This window comes from Stenella coeruleoalba (assembly GCF_951394435.1).
Source record: "Stenella coeruleoalba genome assembly, chromosome: 9".
Lineage (NCBI taxonomy): Eukaryota > Metazoa > Chordata > Mammalia > Artiodactyla > Delphinidae > Stenella > Stenella coeruleoalba.
Window position 1 is genome coordinate 63,333,308 of NC_137155.1, and position 15,184 is coordinate 63,348,491.

The window sequence follows — 15,184 nt, forward strand, 5'->3', positions numbered from 1 at the left end:
AGAAGTCTCAATACTGTAAAGATATCATTTTTCTCCCCCAAATTATTATATAAATTCAACACAAGCCCAATCAAAATTCCAATGACGTTTTTTGGGAAGACTGGACAAAATTCCAGAGACTGGAAGCATAAATGTCAAAGAATGTCAAGAAAATTTGAAAATGACAAGCAAAAAAAGATCTGGAGTTTGTCATATCAGATATCTATACCTATCATCAAATATTTATATATTATACCAATTTACCAAAATTATAACAATACAATACTGGCAGATCAATAAGGAGACTAAAAACAACTATAGGTAAGAATTTAGTATATGATAAAGGGGAAATTTTTTTAAAGTGGGAAGGAATATATTAGTAAATATATAGTTTTGGGGCCACTTATAAAAAATATACAATAACATCTATTTTATATTTTATACAAACTCAATACTGCATGAGTTAAGTATTTAAATAAAAACCTAGAAAGCAATAAAATGATAGAAAATCTGTAGTTGAATATTTACCTATTTATGTTTTTTTGGACTAGAGAATCTTTTTAAGATAGAAATCATAAAGAGAACAATACATTTGGTGATGAAATATTCTGTTTATCAAAAACATAAGTAAAAAGCTAATTTCAAACGGATAAAATAATTCCAATATATATTAACAATAAAAATATTAATACATAAGAACAGCTTTTATAGATGAATAAGAGAAAAGATGAACAATCCAAAAGAAAAAAACAATGGGCGAAGGACATAAATAGGTCAATTTACAAAAGAGAAATGCAGAGTTTCACCTATCAAATTGGCAAAGATAACAAGATGATGATCATATTTCACAAATGTGCAAAGAAATGGACACTCTTGATCATGACATGGACAATCTTTCTTGAAGGAAACTTGGCAGTATATATGAAAAGCCTTTAAAACATGCATATCTTTCCATTTATATGAGGTACCTAAACTAGACAAATTCATTGAGACAGAAAGTAGAATAGACATTACCAGGGGCTGTGGAGAGGAGGAGTAGAGAGTTACTGTTTAATGGGTACAGATTTATTTGTTTGGGATGTTGGAAACATTCTGGAAATGGATATGGTGATGGTTGTATAACATTGTGAGTGTACTTAATGCCACTGAATTATACACTTAAAAATGCATATTTTACCACAATTTTAAAAAATTCCATTGCATGACTATAAAAATTTATTAAACCATTCTCCTATTGTTGAACATTCAGGTTTTCCCCAAAATTTAACAATTAAAAATAACATTATGGTTAAAATAATGTGTATCCTTTTACACAGCATTTTTATTTGTTAGTATTTATCCTATAGTAATAATGAGTAACATGTGTAAAGATATACATTTTACTTCCTGGCACTGTTTGTCATAACAAAGAGTGGGAAACCTAAGTAACTAACATTATAGGATTGGTCAAATTATTGTACACAATGGAAAATTAGACAGCCATTAAAAAGTATACTACAGACATATACCTATTGATATTAAGGGAAAAATGATTAAAAATAGTGTGTGTGGTAAACTTCAAAGGAAGTTAATGTTCATATGTGCATAGGAAAGTATCTGGAAGAATATATAAGTTTTGTCAGTGGTTATCTCTGAGTGAATGGGATTTTGTTACTTTTTTTATGCTCTTTTTCTTGCTTGTCAGTATTTTTCTGCAATAAGCATGAACTCTAATTGTAAAAAACAAAGCAAACAAACAAACAAAAAAACTTAACAGAAGAAACTTAATTTTGAACATTTAAATATCTTCATAGTCATTTCTGCTTTCTCCGAAGTAATACCATGCCTTCACTTACTATACAAAGTGCCCCTTCCCTCCCCACAAAAGAAAAACCAACTGATAGAGTGTCTGTAAGTTATTTATTATATGGCACCAGCAGATAATTCTTTCCCTGAACTAAATAACTATAAATTAGATTATATTAAGAAATCCCTTTGAGCTTTTGATTTGCTTCTTGGCTGTCCATTGTAGGTATATGTGCAAAGCATCTAATGAAAACACTTTCTACTTTTGGTAATGAGTTGCCTTTTATAAATGAGGGAGATGCTGTCCCTGGAGAAGGCTGCACATGAAGTATGTAAGACATTCAGGTATCTGAATGGAACCTCATAAAATGAGAGCAAGAAAACCAGAATGCCCTTTAGAGTATCCTCAAAGTTTGTGCAGATGTAGAAAGAATAATACTGTGAGTTTAGAGGTATAAGGCAAACAGATCCAATCCTAAAGGCATTTTTGTTTGGGTGTCCCACACAGTAGCTGTAAATCTAGAACAGGAAACTTGAAATCATTAAGGTCACATATTTATAACATCATATTCAATTAGGTTAGAAAAGTGCAATTTCTGTCATCATGTCCTAAAAAGATGTGTTTTTCTCTCAGATCTCTTATTAAAAAAAGCTCTCTATATTGTTACAAATAGGGCTGTTTTCAGTCAGTTACAAGGAGCAATTCAATTACTAGATGGTTTAGTGCAGTAACTGACTCCAGACTAATTTAATTTCTTTAGGTCTCCAAAGATCAATTGATCTGATTTGTCCCATCCCCAAAGGCTGCTTAGAAAAAATTCAGACTGAAATACCTGGAAATGAAATCCAAAACCTTGGCCAATTTCACACTACTTAGGTCATCTTGCAAACTTGCAGCTAGTTACATAAGATGCTCTCTTGGCCCTCAGACCATTGAAAGCTTCTTAGCTTCATGTACATGTGAGTGTTCCCCACATCAGGATGTTTATTAAATAAGTGGAAAATGTGGCTGCGTGTGTTATCAAATCCGTCTCTCTAAAGGGTAGTGAGTCTGGGTACTTGTCTCTCATGAGCACAAGTGCAACAAAAGGGGCTATTTTTACTCTAGGAGTAGTTTATTAAGACTATTAAAAGTAGCTTAGATGGGGTAAAACTATGCTCATCTAATAAAATGTAATTATTTTACATTTTGAGATTTAGAAGTGCTTTCATAAATGTCATCTTACATGGTTCTCATAATAAACCTTTGAAGTAAGCAGGGTTATTTTCTCCATTTTTCTAGATGAGGAAACAGATTCAGGGGTTAGGTGACTTCTCTAGGATCACTCAGGCAGGAAAAGGCAGAGCTGGGGCTCTAACCCATGACTTTGTCTCTATATACCATGCTCATCCACTGATTTGAGACAGAAGATATGATGCCCACTGTAAAAACACATCACTTACTTCCCGACTGAGCCACTATTTTCATTCTTGCCTGACCCCTGACTAGAACGGAGAAAAAGTTCACATATTAAAATCCCATTTGCATAAACCCAGTCTGAATCAGTACCTCTGGCACTCCAGAAATAGGAGATAAAAAAGGCCACACCTAAATGCAAGTAGCCTTTGTAAATGGACTCCTTTGTCACCCACGCTGCTGATACCACTTTCTCACTGACTTGGGTCTTATGACCTATTTGCACGCCTATGTCCCACCTAATTGGAGAGTTATCTCCTTGCCATCTCTCTGCATTTTGCAATGGATTTTTCAACAAGCTCAAGTTTCCTTCCCTGATCTCTCAATACCCCACAGTCACTTGTCAAGCACTCCAACTAATTAATCTTTTCTACTCAGATGCCACAGTTCTACCCAACTTTCAGTCTCTCCTGCTGGATACTTTGTCTCCCCACTGAGCTTCTATATCTGTTCCCACAAGTCAAAACCACACGCCTATGCTCTGCCATTTGGGAAGGATGAGGGAAGGATAAGACAGATGTTGCTAAAACACGTAATCATCCTTTAATTTGAGTTTCCAGGACAGGTCAGAGAGAAGTGCTGAGGTCAGATGTGACCATGTGGTAGCTAACAAAGAGTGTGGCAGAAACACGTAGCAGTCGGTAGGGAAATCACACAAAGATTTGGAGATAAAGCTAGGGTACCCCACCTGTCAAAAGATTCCAGGCCACGTAAAAGATCAGATACAGAAGATGAGTAAGATCTGACGATCTAATGTGTGAAATGGTGACTATAGTTGATAACATTGTATTATATAATTCAAATTTGTAAAGAGAGTGGAACTTAAATGTGCTCACCAAAAACAAAACAGAATAAGTACAGAAAGTTACATAGTATGTTTAAGGGATATAAATAATCTCCTTGAAAAAAACATTTTTTGACATTAATTTTGGGCAAACTATGCACCTCAATATAGTCATTACTCATCACGTAGACAGTCTCACACCGTGTGAACCATTTTAATTAAATAAAAAGTGGGGTAAATTACGGCACATGATTGTCACCTGCCTTCTTAAAGGTCATGAGATCTGATAGCTTTCCTATTAAGTATAAGCAGTCTATGCTGTAGGTAAAATATACCCCTTGATTTAAATGGCCTCTCCTTGTTTCAAAATTCCAAACTACCTTTATAGTCTTTATGTTAACAAATATATCCACTTCAGAAGGGAAAGGCTATTAAGAATCTATTTCTCTGTGGATTGCCACTCAAGACATGAAGCTTAATATCATGTAGAGGACTGTGTCTTTGATAACAAAGAAGCCCCGTTGAAAAAATGTCCTGTCCAAAGAAACCACTTCACTCAGAAATTGAGTGTAGAATAGATCCAGCTGCTGCAGCTGTCAAAGCTTAAGCAGTTGCATATCTACAGGGTTTATAACTGGAAGGGAAGGTGGGGCAGAGAACTGGAGACTATACAGAGTATTGGAGACTCTATACAGTGAGGTTATGGCTCTTTGGTGTTGAAAGGAGTGTGCTCTTACAAACTAGTGCTTCTCTTTATCTTATCTAGGCAAAAAAGTAAACAGAAAATTCTCATTACCTCTCAATGTCAGTGAGCCTGGAGGAGTCCCGGAATCCTTTGGCAAAAGGATTACTATCTATTTTCAGCTTGGTTATCTGGAAAGGGAAGAAAGTGTAACAAAACTGTATCATTTCAATGGTCAAGGAAATAAAATCAGAAATAAAAAGTTTGTTCATTTTCCATCATGGCACCCCAAGAATATCTTAATGTCTCTCAGTATTGTGATAGAGGTTAAAATTGCTAAGGAAGTTCACAAGAGGCCTAAATTGGGTGGAATGGTCAGAGAAGGCCTCAGAGAGAAGGAAGTAGTTGAGGACAGACTGGTCCTAAAACAGGCTGGAAGTCAATGGATAGAGACAGTTTGAAATGGGGGCCTTTTACAAACAGTGTGGCTGCCGTGTGAAGTATTTAAGAGAGTAGTGAAAGGCTAGAGCTCGACTGGGGAATAGGGAAGCTGTCTAGAAGGCCAGCATTGGTGAGTAATGGGGAATAAAAACAAGAACGTTACCTCATGCTGACTTGGCAGCCTCATTTGTTAATACCATGGGTCCCGATATATACCATAATGGATACCACAATAGTAACTTCATGTTCAATACTATATGAAATACCTGACATAAATACATGATATAAAGCTTTCAGCATATAAATTTACCCCTGTTCCCCTTTCCATCTGACTAAATAAGAATCAAATTAGTGGGTCTCTTATTATCCTCCCATATAATGTTACTTACAGACTCTATGCTTATATGGAAAAAAAAATTTCCTAATAAGAATCATAGTCTGAAGTATTAAGTGTCTATGTTGTGCTAGTCATAATTTTCACAATATTAATGTAGAAAGATCCATTAAAATATATGCACTGCACCTTCACGGAAAACTGTTAGGTTACAAAGAAAATAAATAAATAAATAAATAAAACATTGATTAAAAGATGCTCTACTTGCAAAATTTCTGAGTGTTAAGAGCTAAAAGGAATGGAGGAGAATTATTGGAATTAGAACGACAGACACCTTTAAAGAGAGTCATAGCTCATTTGTGTCAAAATGAGAACCCACATTCATCTTTGGAAAGAGAGACACACACAGAATAGTCTTAACCTGGAAAAAAAGTTATAGATTGAAGGCGGCATGCCTTCCTCTTTCAAAGTAAGGAATAAACACAATCAAAAATATATCTATTTTGAGATATATAATAGTTTGAAATACTATTTTGCCAATAAGCAACTTTCCCTTTGATCAGAGTGTATCTACTTTTCATTTTAAACTATTAACATCTAAAGAATTGTTTTTTTCATTACAAAAGACAGTCTTTTTTTTTTACTTTTCAAGTTTTCTTAATGTGAGCTAACCAATGTACAAGCTGCAAAAAGCTATTTACCTCACTTAAAATAGAACTTCCCACACTATCCTTACCAGAGACACTGAACTTCTCTATCATTAACACTGGCAAGTTGTAAGATTGATTCTTTGATATTAGTTTTTAAGGACACTTGACAGTGCCTCAGAAATGCTCATTATTGTCCCATGCACATTCACTCTAGAGTAGCCAAAAATAAAATTGCTAATTTCCTTTTCAGCTTAGTTAATGGACAATGGTAAACAGTGAAGGAAATAAGCTAGATAAGTAAGAAACCTGTTCTTAATGGACAGCAACAGGTCTTTGTGTGCATAGAAAGAAATATACAGGAACCACTGAGGTTGCCCCTAAAGTGTGGCCATCAAGAGTTTGTAGAGAACATTCTCTCACACTCAGCCACCCCTTTAATTAAGGGCATGGATTTCTAAAGGGTGAAAGCCATTCTTCTAGCCATTCTTTCAGACTAGGATTTAGTATTAAAGGTCAGTTTTCAGGGCAAAGATAAAAAGTTTTATTTGTTTGAAATAAATTACAAACATTTTCTAAAGCCCAAGCAGTCAATATATTCTAGAATTGTAAAACAACAACAAGATTTTTAAATCCTCAAAAATGGGATTTCTTTATCTTTTTCTACTGAATAATTATAAATGAAAATACTTTAGATTTCTAAAGTGCTTTATAGTTCATGAAAACACTTTCACAATAATTTATCAACAGAAATGAGATCACATGGTCCCTAAAATTCCATGGAGCAGGCAGAGGCATACATAGAACTGGAAGTGGTTTAAGTGCCACTAAAGAAGCTGGCACCACGTCCCCTGCAGTGTTAGGTGATGTTAAGTGTGAACCAAACCCAGATAAAAGCTTCAAACTGAAACTGTAAGATACAGCAATAAAGTTAAGTCTTCAAGTTCAATTCTTACAAGCTTATTTATAAAAAGTGAATGGATTTGCCAATGGATAAAATTTTCTGGAGACAAAGGCAAATAATATCTGATGGAGAAATTTTGAACGAAGTCCTTTTGCAGCCATCCCTCTAAAATATGAACCATATCAGGAATTCCCTGGTGGTCCAGTGGTTAGGACTTGGCGCTTTCACTGCCGGGTCCCGGGTTCAATCCCTGGTCGGGAAACTAACATCCTGCAAGCCACGCAGTGCAGCCAAAAAAATTTTTTTTTAATAAATATAACAAAAAAATGTGAACCATATCAAGCTTTGTTTGAGTCTTTATAAACTAAAAGTATAGAAAATATTATCTATCTGTTATAACAGTTAAAGAACCACCTTTGATCCACTTTGTCCCTGAAAAGGATTTTGAGAATTGTATTTGTTGTTATTTATATTTCCAGGAGGTAGACTGTTGGCTTGTCGTAGAAAATAAATATTCTCAGTGTGTGTGTGTTAGTTGCTCAATTGATGTGTCACCATATCTAGTATTACTGCCATAACTTTGAATGAGGAAGTGAATCAAATTCAACACAAGTTTTCAGATTTCTTTGGAATTTTCTTTCATTTATTAGAACTTTCTCTTTCCAGTATCTTTTTGGTCCTTCTTTCATCATCCCCAAGAGTATCAATGGTAACTTTTTTACTTTACATTTGATATAATTTCAAACTGAAGGGAAGTTTCAAGAATAGTACAAGATGTACTCATACAGCTAGATTTACCAGTTGGTTCAGCAGTGATTTAACTTTAGTGTGTTAATTAGAAAAGGAGCTCAAGAGAGTAACCAGGTATTTACTTTCTCTATGGACTATTTTATCTAATTCCAGGGAAAAAAATTGCTTTTGGAAGTTAGAGAAAAAAAGCTGAATGGATCTCTTACTACTAAAATTGTACAGGGGCCCTGAACTAACCACTACAGTCTTGAACAGGCTTTATGGAGTACTGATTAGCAGTACAGGGACTGTGGGTAGACTTCTTAATGAGCCCACCGTGCTCACTGTGATATCACAGACTCTGAATCTACTGGGGCACCAACAATAAGCACCCCAGAAATGTCTTTTGAACTTTGCTTCCAGGACAAGCAGTCAGAAATATGATTTCATATGTTTACCAGTTATAGACTAGGTGAAATTCTTGAGTCTACATAAAAAGCATTTTGTTTTCTATTTTAAGATAAAGTAATTTTTAAATAGCAAAGTTTTAACATTCTAGTTAATCATGCACTTTTAAAAGGTCAGGCACAGATTTTATTCCATGGATATTTAAATAAAAACCAGTAGTTAATAGAAAGAAATTCATTTCTGCAGATATAGTTTTATATCCCTTTATGAAATGTGGGAGAACGAAAAAGTTACGTATTTGAGAACCAATGAGAGAAAGACCTGAGTTATATACAGTGATGTCAGTTGGACATCATTTTCCTAATATAGAATACCTGCAGCTTGTAAAGCTGTTGAACAGCATCACCCATGTCAAAGGTAAAGCTAAAAGAAAGATCCAAAAATAGTCAGCTACCAAAAACGTATGTAGAGAACCCATGTGAAACTACAAGTATGTCTTTATGATTCAACAACAAATTTTAAAAGCAGCAATATTTTTCATTTTATGAGGAAGAAGAATTAACAAGGACAGCAGTATGTGCTTAAGAAATCCTGTTTCAAGTGTATGTACATATATGCAAATCACTGACTAATTGTGGTCAAAATACACCTGTTTTTTCATGTATTATCTTAATAATATGGAACATAATACACTTCCTAACCAAAAAAATTCATTCTTTCAACATCTCCTTTATAGATAAATATATGTATAAATGGAGGGCAGATTTTGACACTGCCAGCTGCACCAAAGAGAAAGGGACTTTTTCTAGTAGTTATTATTGCATGTGATATTACTGGACTGAATATAGCTGGGGTTCCCAGCCACAAGGTGAAATTGGCCCTCAGAGACCGTTTCTCCAATTATCAGGAAAAGATCTGTCCAAAGGCATTTAAAAATGAAACCTGACCTACACTTCAACTTTACAGCAATGGCTTGCCTGCTCAAAAACAATGTATGACCTTTAAATCTTATATTATAAAATAGTTTTTTGAAAGTATAATGTATTTAGCTTTAATCTAATAATGTAAAGAAATGCAATCATTTCCTCACAAAAACCAGAGGAAAAAATAGGAAAAAGGTCCCGTTTTCATTACTTACAAATAAAACTACCAGACACAATAAATGAGAAGCTTTTTCACGAATTCTAATGGAAAATTTGATTTGGCTTTTAATATATATGTAAATAATGTCCTATCCAAAGTTTAAGAGATATAAAGGTGGTCCTAAGTATGAACTTTTAAATCTTCTTTCTCTCTTTTCTCCCTGTTCTTTGTGCATGAAAATACTCTAATATTTATACTGTACTTAGTACATATTTGTTTATTTCCTATATATTTATTTTATGTTTATTATGGGTAAATCAGTAGACAAGCATGGTATAGCAGTGAAAAGGCAGTAAATGTGAGGAGGCCTAGAAAGAATCAAGGATAACTTCAGAAAACTGTATAAGACTCATGAAAATACTAACCCCCAAAATGATTTATTCACCCCACATGAATTTCGATTGGTCTTATGAGGTCTATAAACCATTTGCAAAAATGGCTCATTAGTATACCAAATCAAATTTTTGACTATTAATTGAATTTCAAATATATATGTGAGTAGATTTCACTTCACCACTGTGGCTGCCATCTTCTTTGCCTGTAAACTGGGACTAAGAAACAGACCATCTTAGGGAACAACTGTAAGGATCAAATGAGATGCTGTGCATAAACATGCCTTTGGAAATTGTAAGGCACTCTATAAATAAAGCACATGGTGACTGTTGGACTGTCTCTGGAATGTCCAAAGAGGATTTGCCACCATTTGGATTTTTAAATGTTAGTGGCAACTTTTCAATGAAATAAATGAATGCACAAATGTTATACTATTTATCTTTAAGTAAAAGCACACACACATGCACACACACATACACACACACATACAGCATTGTGCTAGGGATTATGGCTTTAAAGGTGGGTGCACAGAAATAAACTCAGACATGGCAGGATCTATTGAGAAAAGCAGTACTGAATTTAATCACTTATTGTGGGTTATTTAGCAATGAAATGATATATACTAATCATATTAATCGTTACACTTAATGATGCAGTGAAAGGTAGCTAGGCGCTGGTAGGTGGATTTTGAGCCTATTTATAATCTTAATTAGAAATAAACATTTTCAAGAGGAGCAACTAGTGTTGGGATATGTGTTTATTAGAATCTTAGCCTATTTTAATTTAGCAGTATTTTCACATTCAGTTTCCCAACCTTGACACTGTCAGTGGTCATTTTCTTGGCCTTGCAATCCAGCAGGATGCTACCAAAAAGGAGGAGTTAATACCCAGAAGATGGTTCTTTCACTTACCAGATTTGTGACCTTGGGCAAGTGTATTAACCACTCTGAACCTCAGTTTCTTCATCCACAAAATGAGGCTTATGGGGCCTTATTCAGGGGATTAGTGTCAGAATTAAGTGAGATATTGATTAAAAATATAGAGAGATTCTTCTAAATTAAAATAAATCCAAACCATGAACCTTAGGTGGATACTAGTTCAAAGGCGGGGGCTGGGGGGGAAGGCTATAAAGACATTTGTAGGTCCATCCCGAAATTTTTAATATGAACTCAATTTTAGATGTTGTAAAGATACTGTGGTTACAAAGTAATCTTATTGTCAGTCTAAACTTGTAGAAGTACTTACAGGTAAAGTATCATGATGCATGCATCTTAGTTTCAAATGGTTGCGAGAAGGGGGAAAGTATGTACATGTACAGAGATTGAGAAATGGGGCAGGGGAGGTAAAGCAAATTGGAAAAATGTTAATTGTTGAATCTGGGTGGAGAGTATACGTGGTTCATTTTACCATCTGTTTAACTTTGGGATATTTGAAAATTTTCTAGATAAATGTTGAGCGGAAACAAAAGAATTCAGTGAGGTAATGTCACTAAAGCATATGGCTCCTATTAGAAACAGCTAATGCCAGTGGATATTTTGACTGTCAATATAGGTTGATTACCATCTTGTTACACTGGCTGCTGTCAGTGTGAAGAGCTCCCTGCACACAGCAGGTAAGCAGTGAGCACTTGCTGAAAAGAAAAGAAAAGAAATTAACATAAAGAACTGAAACCCTCTAAAAAGGATGTCTTGAATCCATCAGGGTCACATTCATTGAGGGTCCATTCATTGAGAGGAGGTGAGGTTCCCCTTTCTTGGGGACACCAAGCACCTAAAGAGGTTAGGCTTTTAAACCTAACTACCTGGATTCATATCTGTGATGGGAGCAGCAGGGTCACATTGGATAAGTTGTTTAACTCCATGCCTCCATTCTTTGAACTGTAAAATGCAACATAGAAATACTGTTGTTCCTATCTCATAATATCATTGTGAGGATTAAATAAGACTGCACTTTAAATGGTGCCTTGCGCACCCAAATATTAGCTGTTATTATAATTATGTAGATAATAACCTCCTATTCCGTGTTCCATGATATGAGAGGTCCTGCCAATATTTATTCAGGATTGCTTCTTCATCAGTTAAACCAAATCTAAGGTGTTACACTTAGAACTTTCCTTAATTTTGTTCTGCCCATAATTTTCACTAAACAATCCCAAGTTACCTATTCTTGCTTTGGCTCCCTTTACAGATAATTCTGATAAAAGCAATGAACTTTCCATATGACAAGTTTTTATTTCATTCTCAAACATCAGCAGGTTTTCTTGTATTAGTATAAATCTGATGTTTTATAATATAAAAGCTACTAATTCAGTTAGTGTAAATTGAATTAAATGTTTCAGGAATCTTTTTAGATCCTGTGATACCTGTATTACATGTGTCCTCAAATAAATTAAAAATGGGATTGTTGATGTCAGTGTTCCAGATTCTAAGAGAAATAGCATTATGTTTTAGGGCTTTGTGGGCTTCACTCTATACCCAAATTTTTAGCTTGGGCATTCTCTGAAAGTTGCCACTGCTGTGTTGTTATCTTAAGGATAATTAAAAAGTTATAGTACTTTGCTTTTACTTAAAGATAAATAGTATAACATTTGTGCATTCATTTATTTCATTGAAAAGTTGCCACTAACATTTAAAAATCCAAATGGTGGCAAATCCTCTTTGGACATTCCAGAGACAGTCCAACAGTCACCACGTGCTTTATTTACAGAGTGCCTTACAATTTCCAAAGGCATGTTTATGCACAGCATCTCATTTGATCCTTAACAGTTGTTCCCTAAGATGGTCTGTTTCTTAGTCCCAGTTTACAGGCAAAGAAGATGGCAGCCACAGTGGTGAAGTGAAATCTACTCAAAGTCATATGGAAATTATAGGTGCTTATGCCTTACAGACACATACCCACTCTGGCCATTTTTCTACATCCCTTCTCTGACTTCCTGTTTCCTCATCTGTGTAGGGCTACCTGGGCTTTCAGTTTCATCTTCTTGCTTTTCCTGAGAGACTCAACACCATTTTTGCTTGGTTGACCATCCCACTCTGGACTCTGAGCCATCTATCAGGCAGCACCTAACAGTATTCACTCAGAACCCAAAATATAACATCAAGACATGAGGAGAGCAAGAGTCCTGGATACCTATAACCAGTCAAATAAAAGCAAGACACAAAACCCAGAGTAAACTGACAATGTGAGTTCCTTTTACTAAAGTACAGTGTATCAAAAGGAATTCTACTTCTGGTCCATTCAGACTGTGGAAAAGTTACTTGTCCTCTCTTAGCTTCAGATTCCTCACTAAAGAATGTTACTGTTACCCCTGGCCTTCAAGATTATGCTGACCATGAAAGAATACATGGGGAAGTATCTAACAGGATTCAGTCCTTAGCAACACTTTGATAAATATTTACAGTAGAGTTGGACTAAGCCTTATGGATGAAGAAATGCATAAATTTTAAATATGATTTACAACAGAGAATAGAAAATATATAACTCAATATTACAAATTAGATATCTTGATGTTAATTAAATACACAACTGCTTACATACTACAGTCTATTATCTAAAGAGGCATTTAAGATCATTCTACTAGAATTATCTTACCCTGAATTACAGCTGAATAAATCTCACAAAATATCTAATGTATCAGTAGTTTGGATAGTTGGCTAGCACACTACGTGTGCTAATTTAGCAGAAAAACTGAACTTCTAAATTTTATGAAGCAATGAGTGTATGGTAACACATGTCATGAGGCTCTACCAGAAAGAGAAGGAAGCAGGTAATGTTCTTGAGAAAATTTGAGAAGGCAGATTGGGTCAGGTTTGGGTGGGACATGTGAGCAGTGAACAGCCTGACCAGGAGTATAAAGGTTCTAAGAAAGATGGTGTAATACAGACCTTCATAACCTTGAGCCATGGATACTCAACATATTTGGAAGTCCTGGGGCTGATTCTCCATAGCTTTCTCCAAAGTGAATTTCTGTTTTGAGTACTGGGATAGCCCTTCTCTCCAAGAAGATAACTCTCCTAAAGCCTTATCTTATTCGGGAAATAAATTGTGAAGGGTATACTCACCAGTTGATTCTGGTAGGCAGTGACCGCCGTAAAAACTGTTTCTGGAAAGATGAATGTTCTGAATTCTTCAGACTTCAGATTAAGTAATGAGGCTGTGTGGTCTTTCTTCTTAATGATGTGCACCCGTGGCTGGTACTTATGCATTGAGTTCAAAATTATCTGCAGCAAAGAGTGGGAAGTACAGTACTGGATTTTAAGTACTTATAGTGCTAATAAACAGGCCAAATTACAATGAGGCAAAGAAAGAACCATAAAATCTACTGTGTCAAATGCAGTTTTAAGATTAGGATCTACCCTTTCCATTCTTCACGCAAATAATTTTCACATGATACTGCAGAGTATTGTGAATCACCTTTTACCAAACCAACTGTAAATAATACAGGTTGTTTCAAGTGTCCTTTCTAAAATGATAGAGGAAAAAGTCATCTGGAGGATGTTTATTTTTTAAAAAATGCTTTTTGTTTTTTAGTCTGGTTAGACAAAAGGCAGTATGTCTCTAAATTTTCTAAAGTAAGAAATTACATATTTGAGGAGGCTAGATTGTTATTTGGGGCAGTGGGGGGGTGAGGAGTGGGTGGCAGATGGGACGGAGGGAATAAAACAATTTTAAAAGGCAGTCTGGTATAGGGTAGACCTTGGTTGGAATACTGAATCTGCTACTTTCTAGCTCTTTAATCTTGGGCCAAGTGATCTCACCTCTCTTACCTCATTTTCTTAAATGCAAGAACAGTATTAACTTCACAGGGGTTGTGGTGAGGATCAGACGCTGTAACCCTTGTAAATCACATAGCAAATAGGAAGTGCTTAGTAAACTGTATTATTATTGTCGTCGTCATCATTTCTGACAACTTCATTGATTACTGACTTCCAGTTACAAACTAAGTAAGAATGTTAGTGATGAATGTCTTCCATTCCATAGCTACTAAAAGTTGTCTGGTACTTAGAGATCAGAAATATACCCTGTTAACAGGCAGTATTTTTCATGTATCATTTAAATAAAATACAATAATTTACCATTATGAAATTTGAGCAACAAAACTTACTTTCAGATGTTAAAGATTTTCCACATCTCCCCCTGCCCCGCAACCCAGACAGCTACCTAAATCTACAAAATTGGGTATGTCTTTCCTGGGATAACAGGGCTTACAATGTATGCCCTTCACCCCAAGGGCCTAGCAGAGAGCTTGGCTCTCAGGGGAGGTGTCTGATACATGCTGTGGCAGGACGAGGGTCAATGGCATGCAGTGTTGTTGCTCTCTTGTTCTTTGGCTAACTTGGGTGTGGTGGGTGAGTGTTAACACTGGTTGACTTTAGCAGAGTTAAATACTAGTCACTGTGAGATAACCGATACAGAATCAATCTCTTTCCATGTTGAGATACAAGCCAACAAAGTTACAGGGCATTAACTGGCATTGAATTTTTGAACATGCCATCTTTTTATGATCCCAGACCTGAATAGGAATTACTGAAACAAATGAGACGTTCAAATGAATCAAAA

The 15,184-nt window shown here is 35.3% G+C and overlaps 2 protein-coding genes across 5 annotated transcripts in view; one reads left to right on the top strand and one right to left on the bottom strand.

Annotated features, from left to right (window-relative positions):
• The window catches only part of LOC307192045 (uncharacterized protein), a 440,635-nt gene that overhangs the window by 39,531 nt on the left and 385,920 nt on the right, over positions 1–15,184 (top strand). The gene's annotated exons all lie outside the window — the stretch shown is intronic.
• The window catches only part of TBX20 (T-box transcription factor 20), a 52,331-nt gene that overhangs the window by 24,916 nt on the left and 12,231 nt on the right, over positions 1–15,184 (bottom strand). Inside the window, exons 5-6 of the mRNA XM_079932460.1 lie at positions 13,687–13,845; positions 4,801–4,877 (exon numbers count right to left, since the gene is read on the bottom strand). Of these exons, the coding sequence (XP_079788586.1) occupies positions 4,801–4,877; positions 13,687–13,845 (236 nt within the window). The remainder of the gene's footprint in view (positions 1–4,800; positions 4,878–13,686; positions 13,846–15,184) is intronic.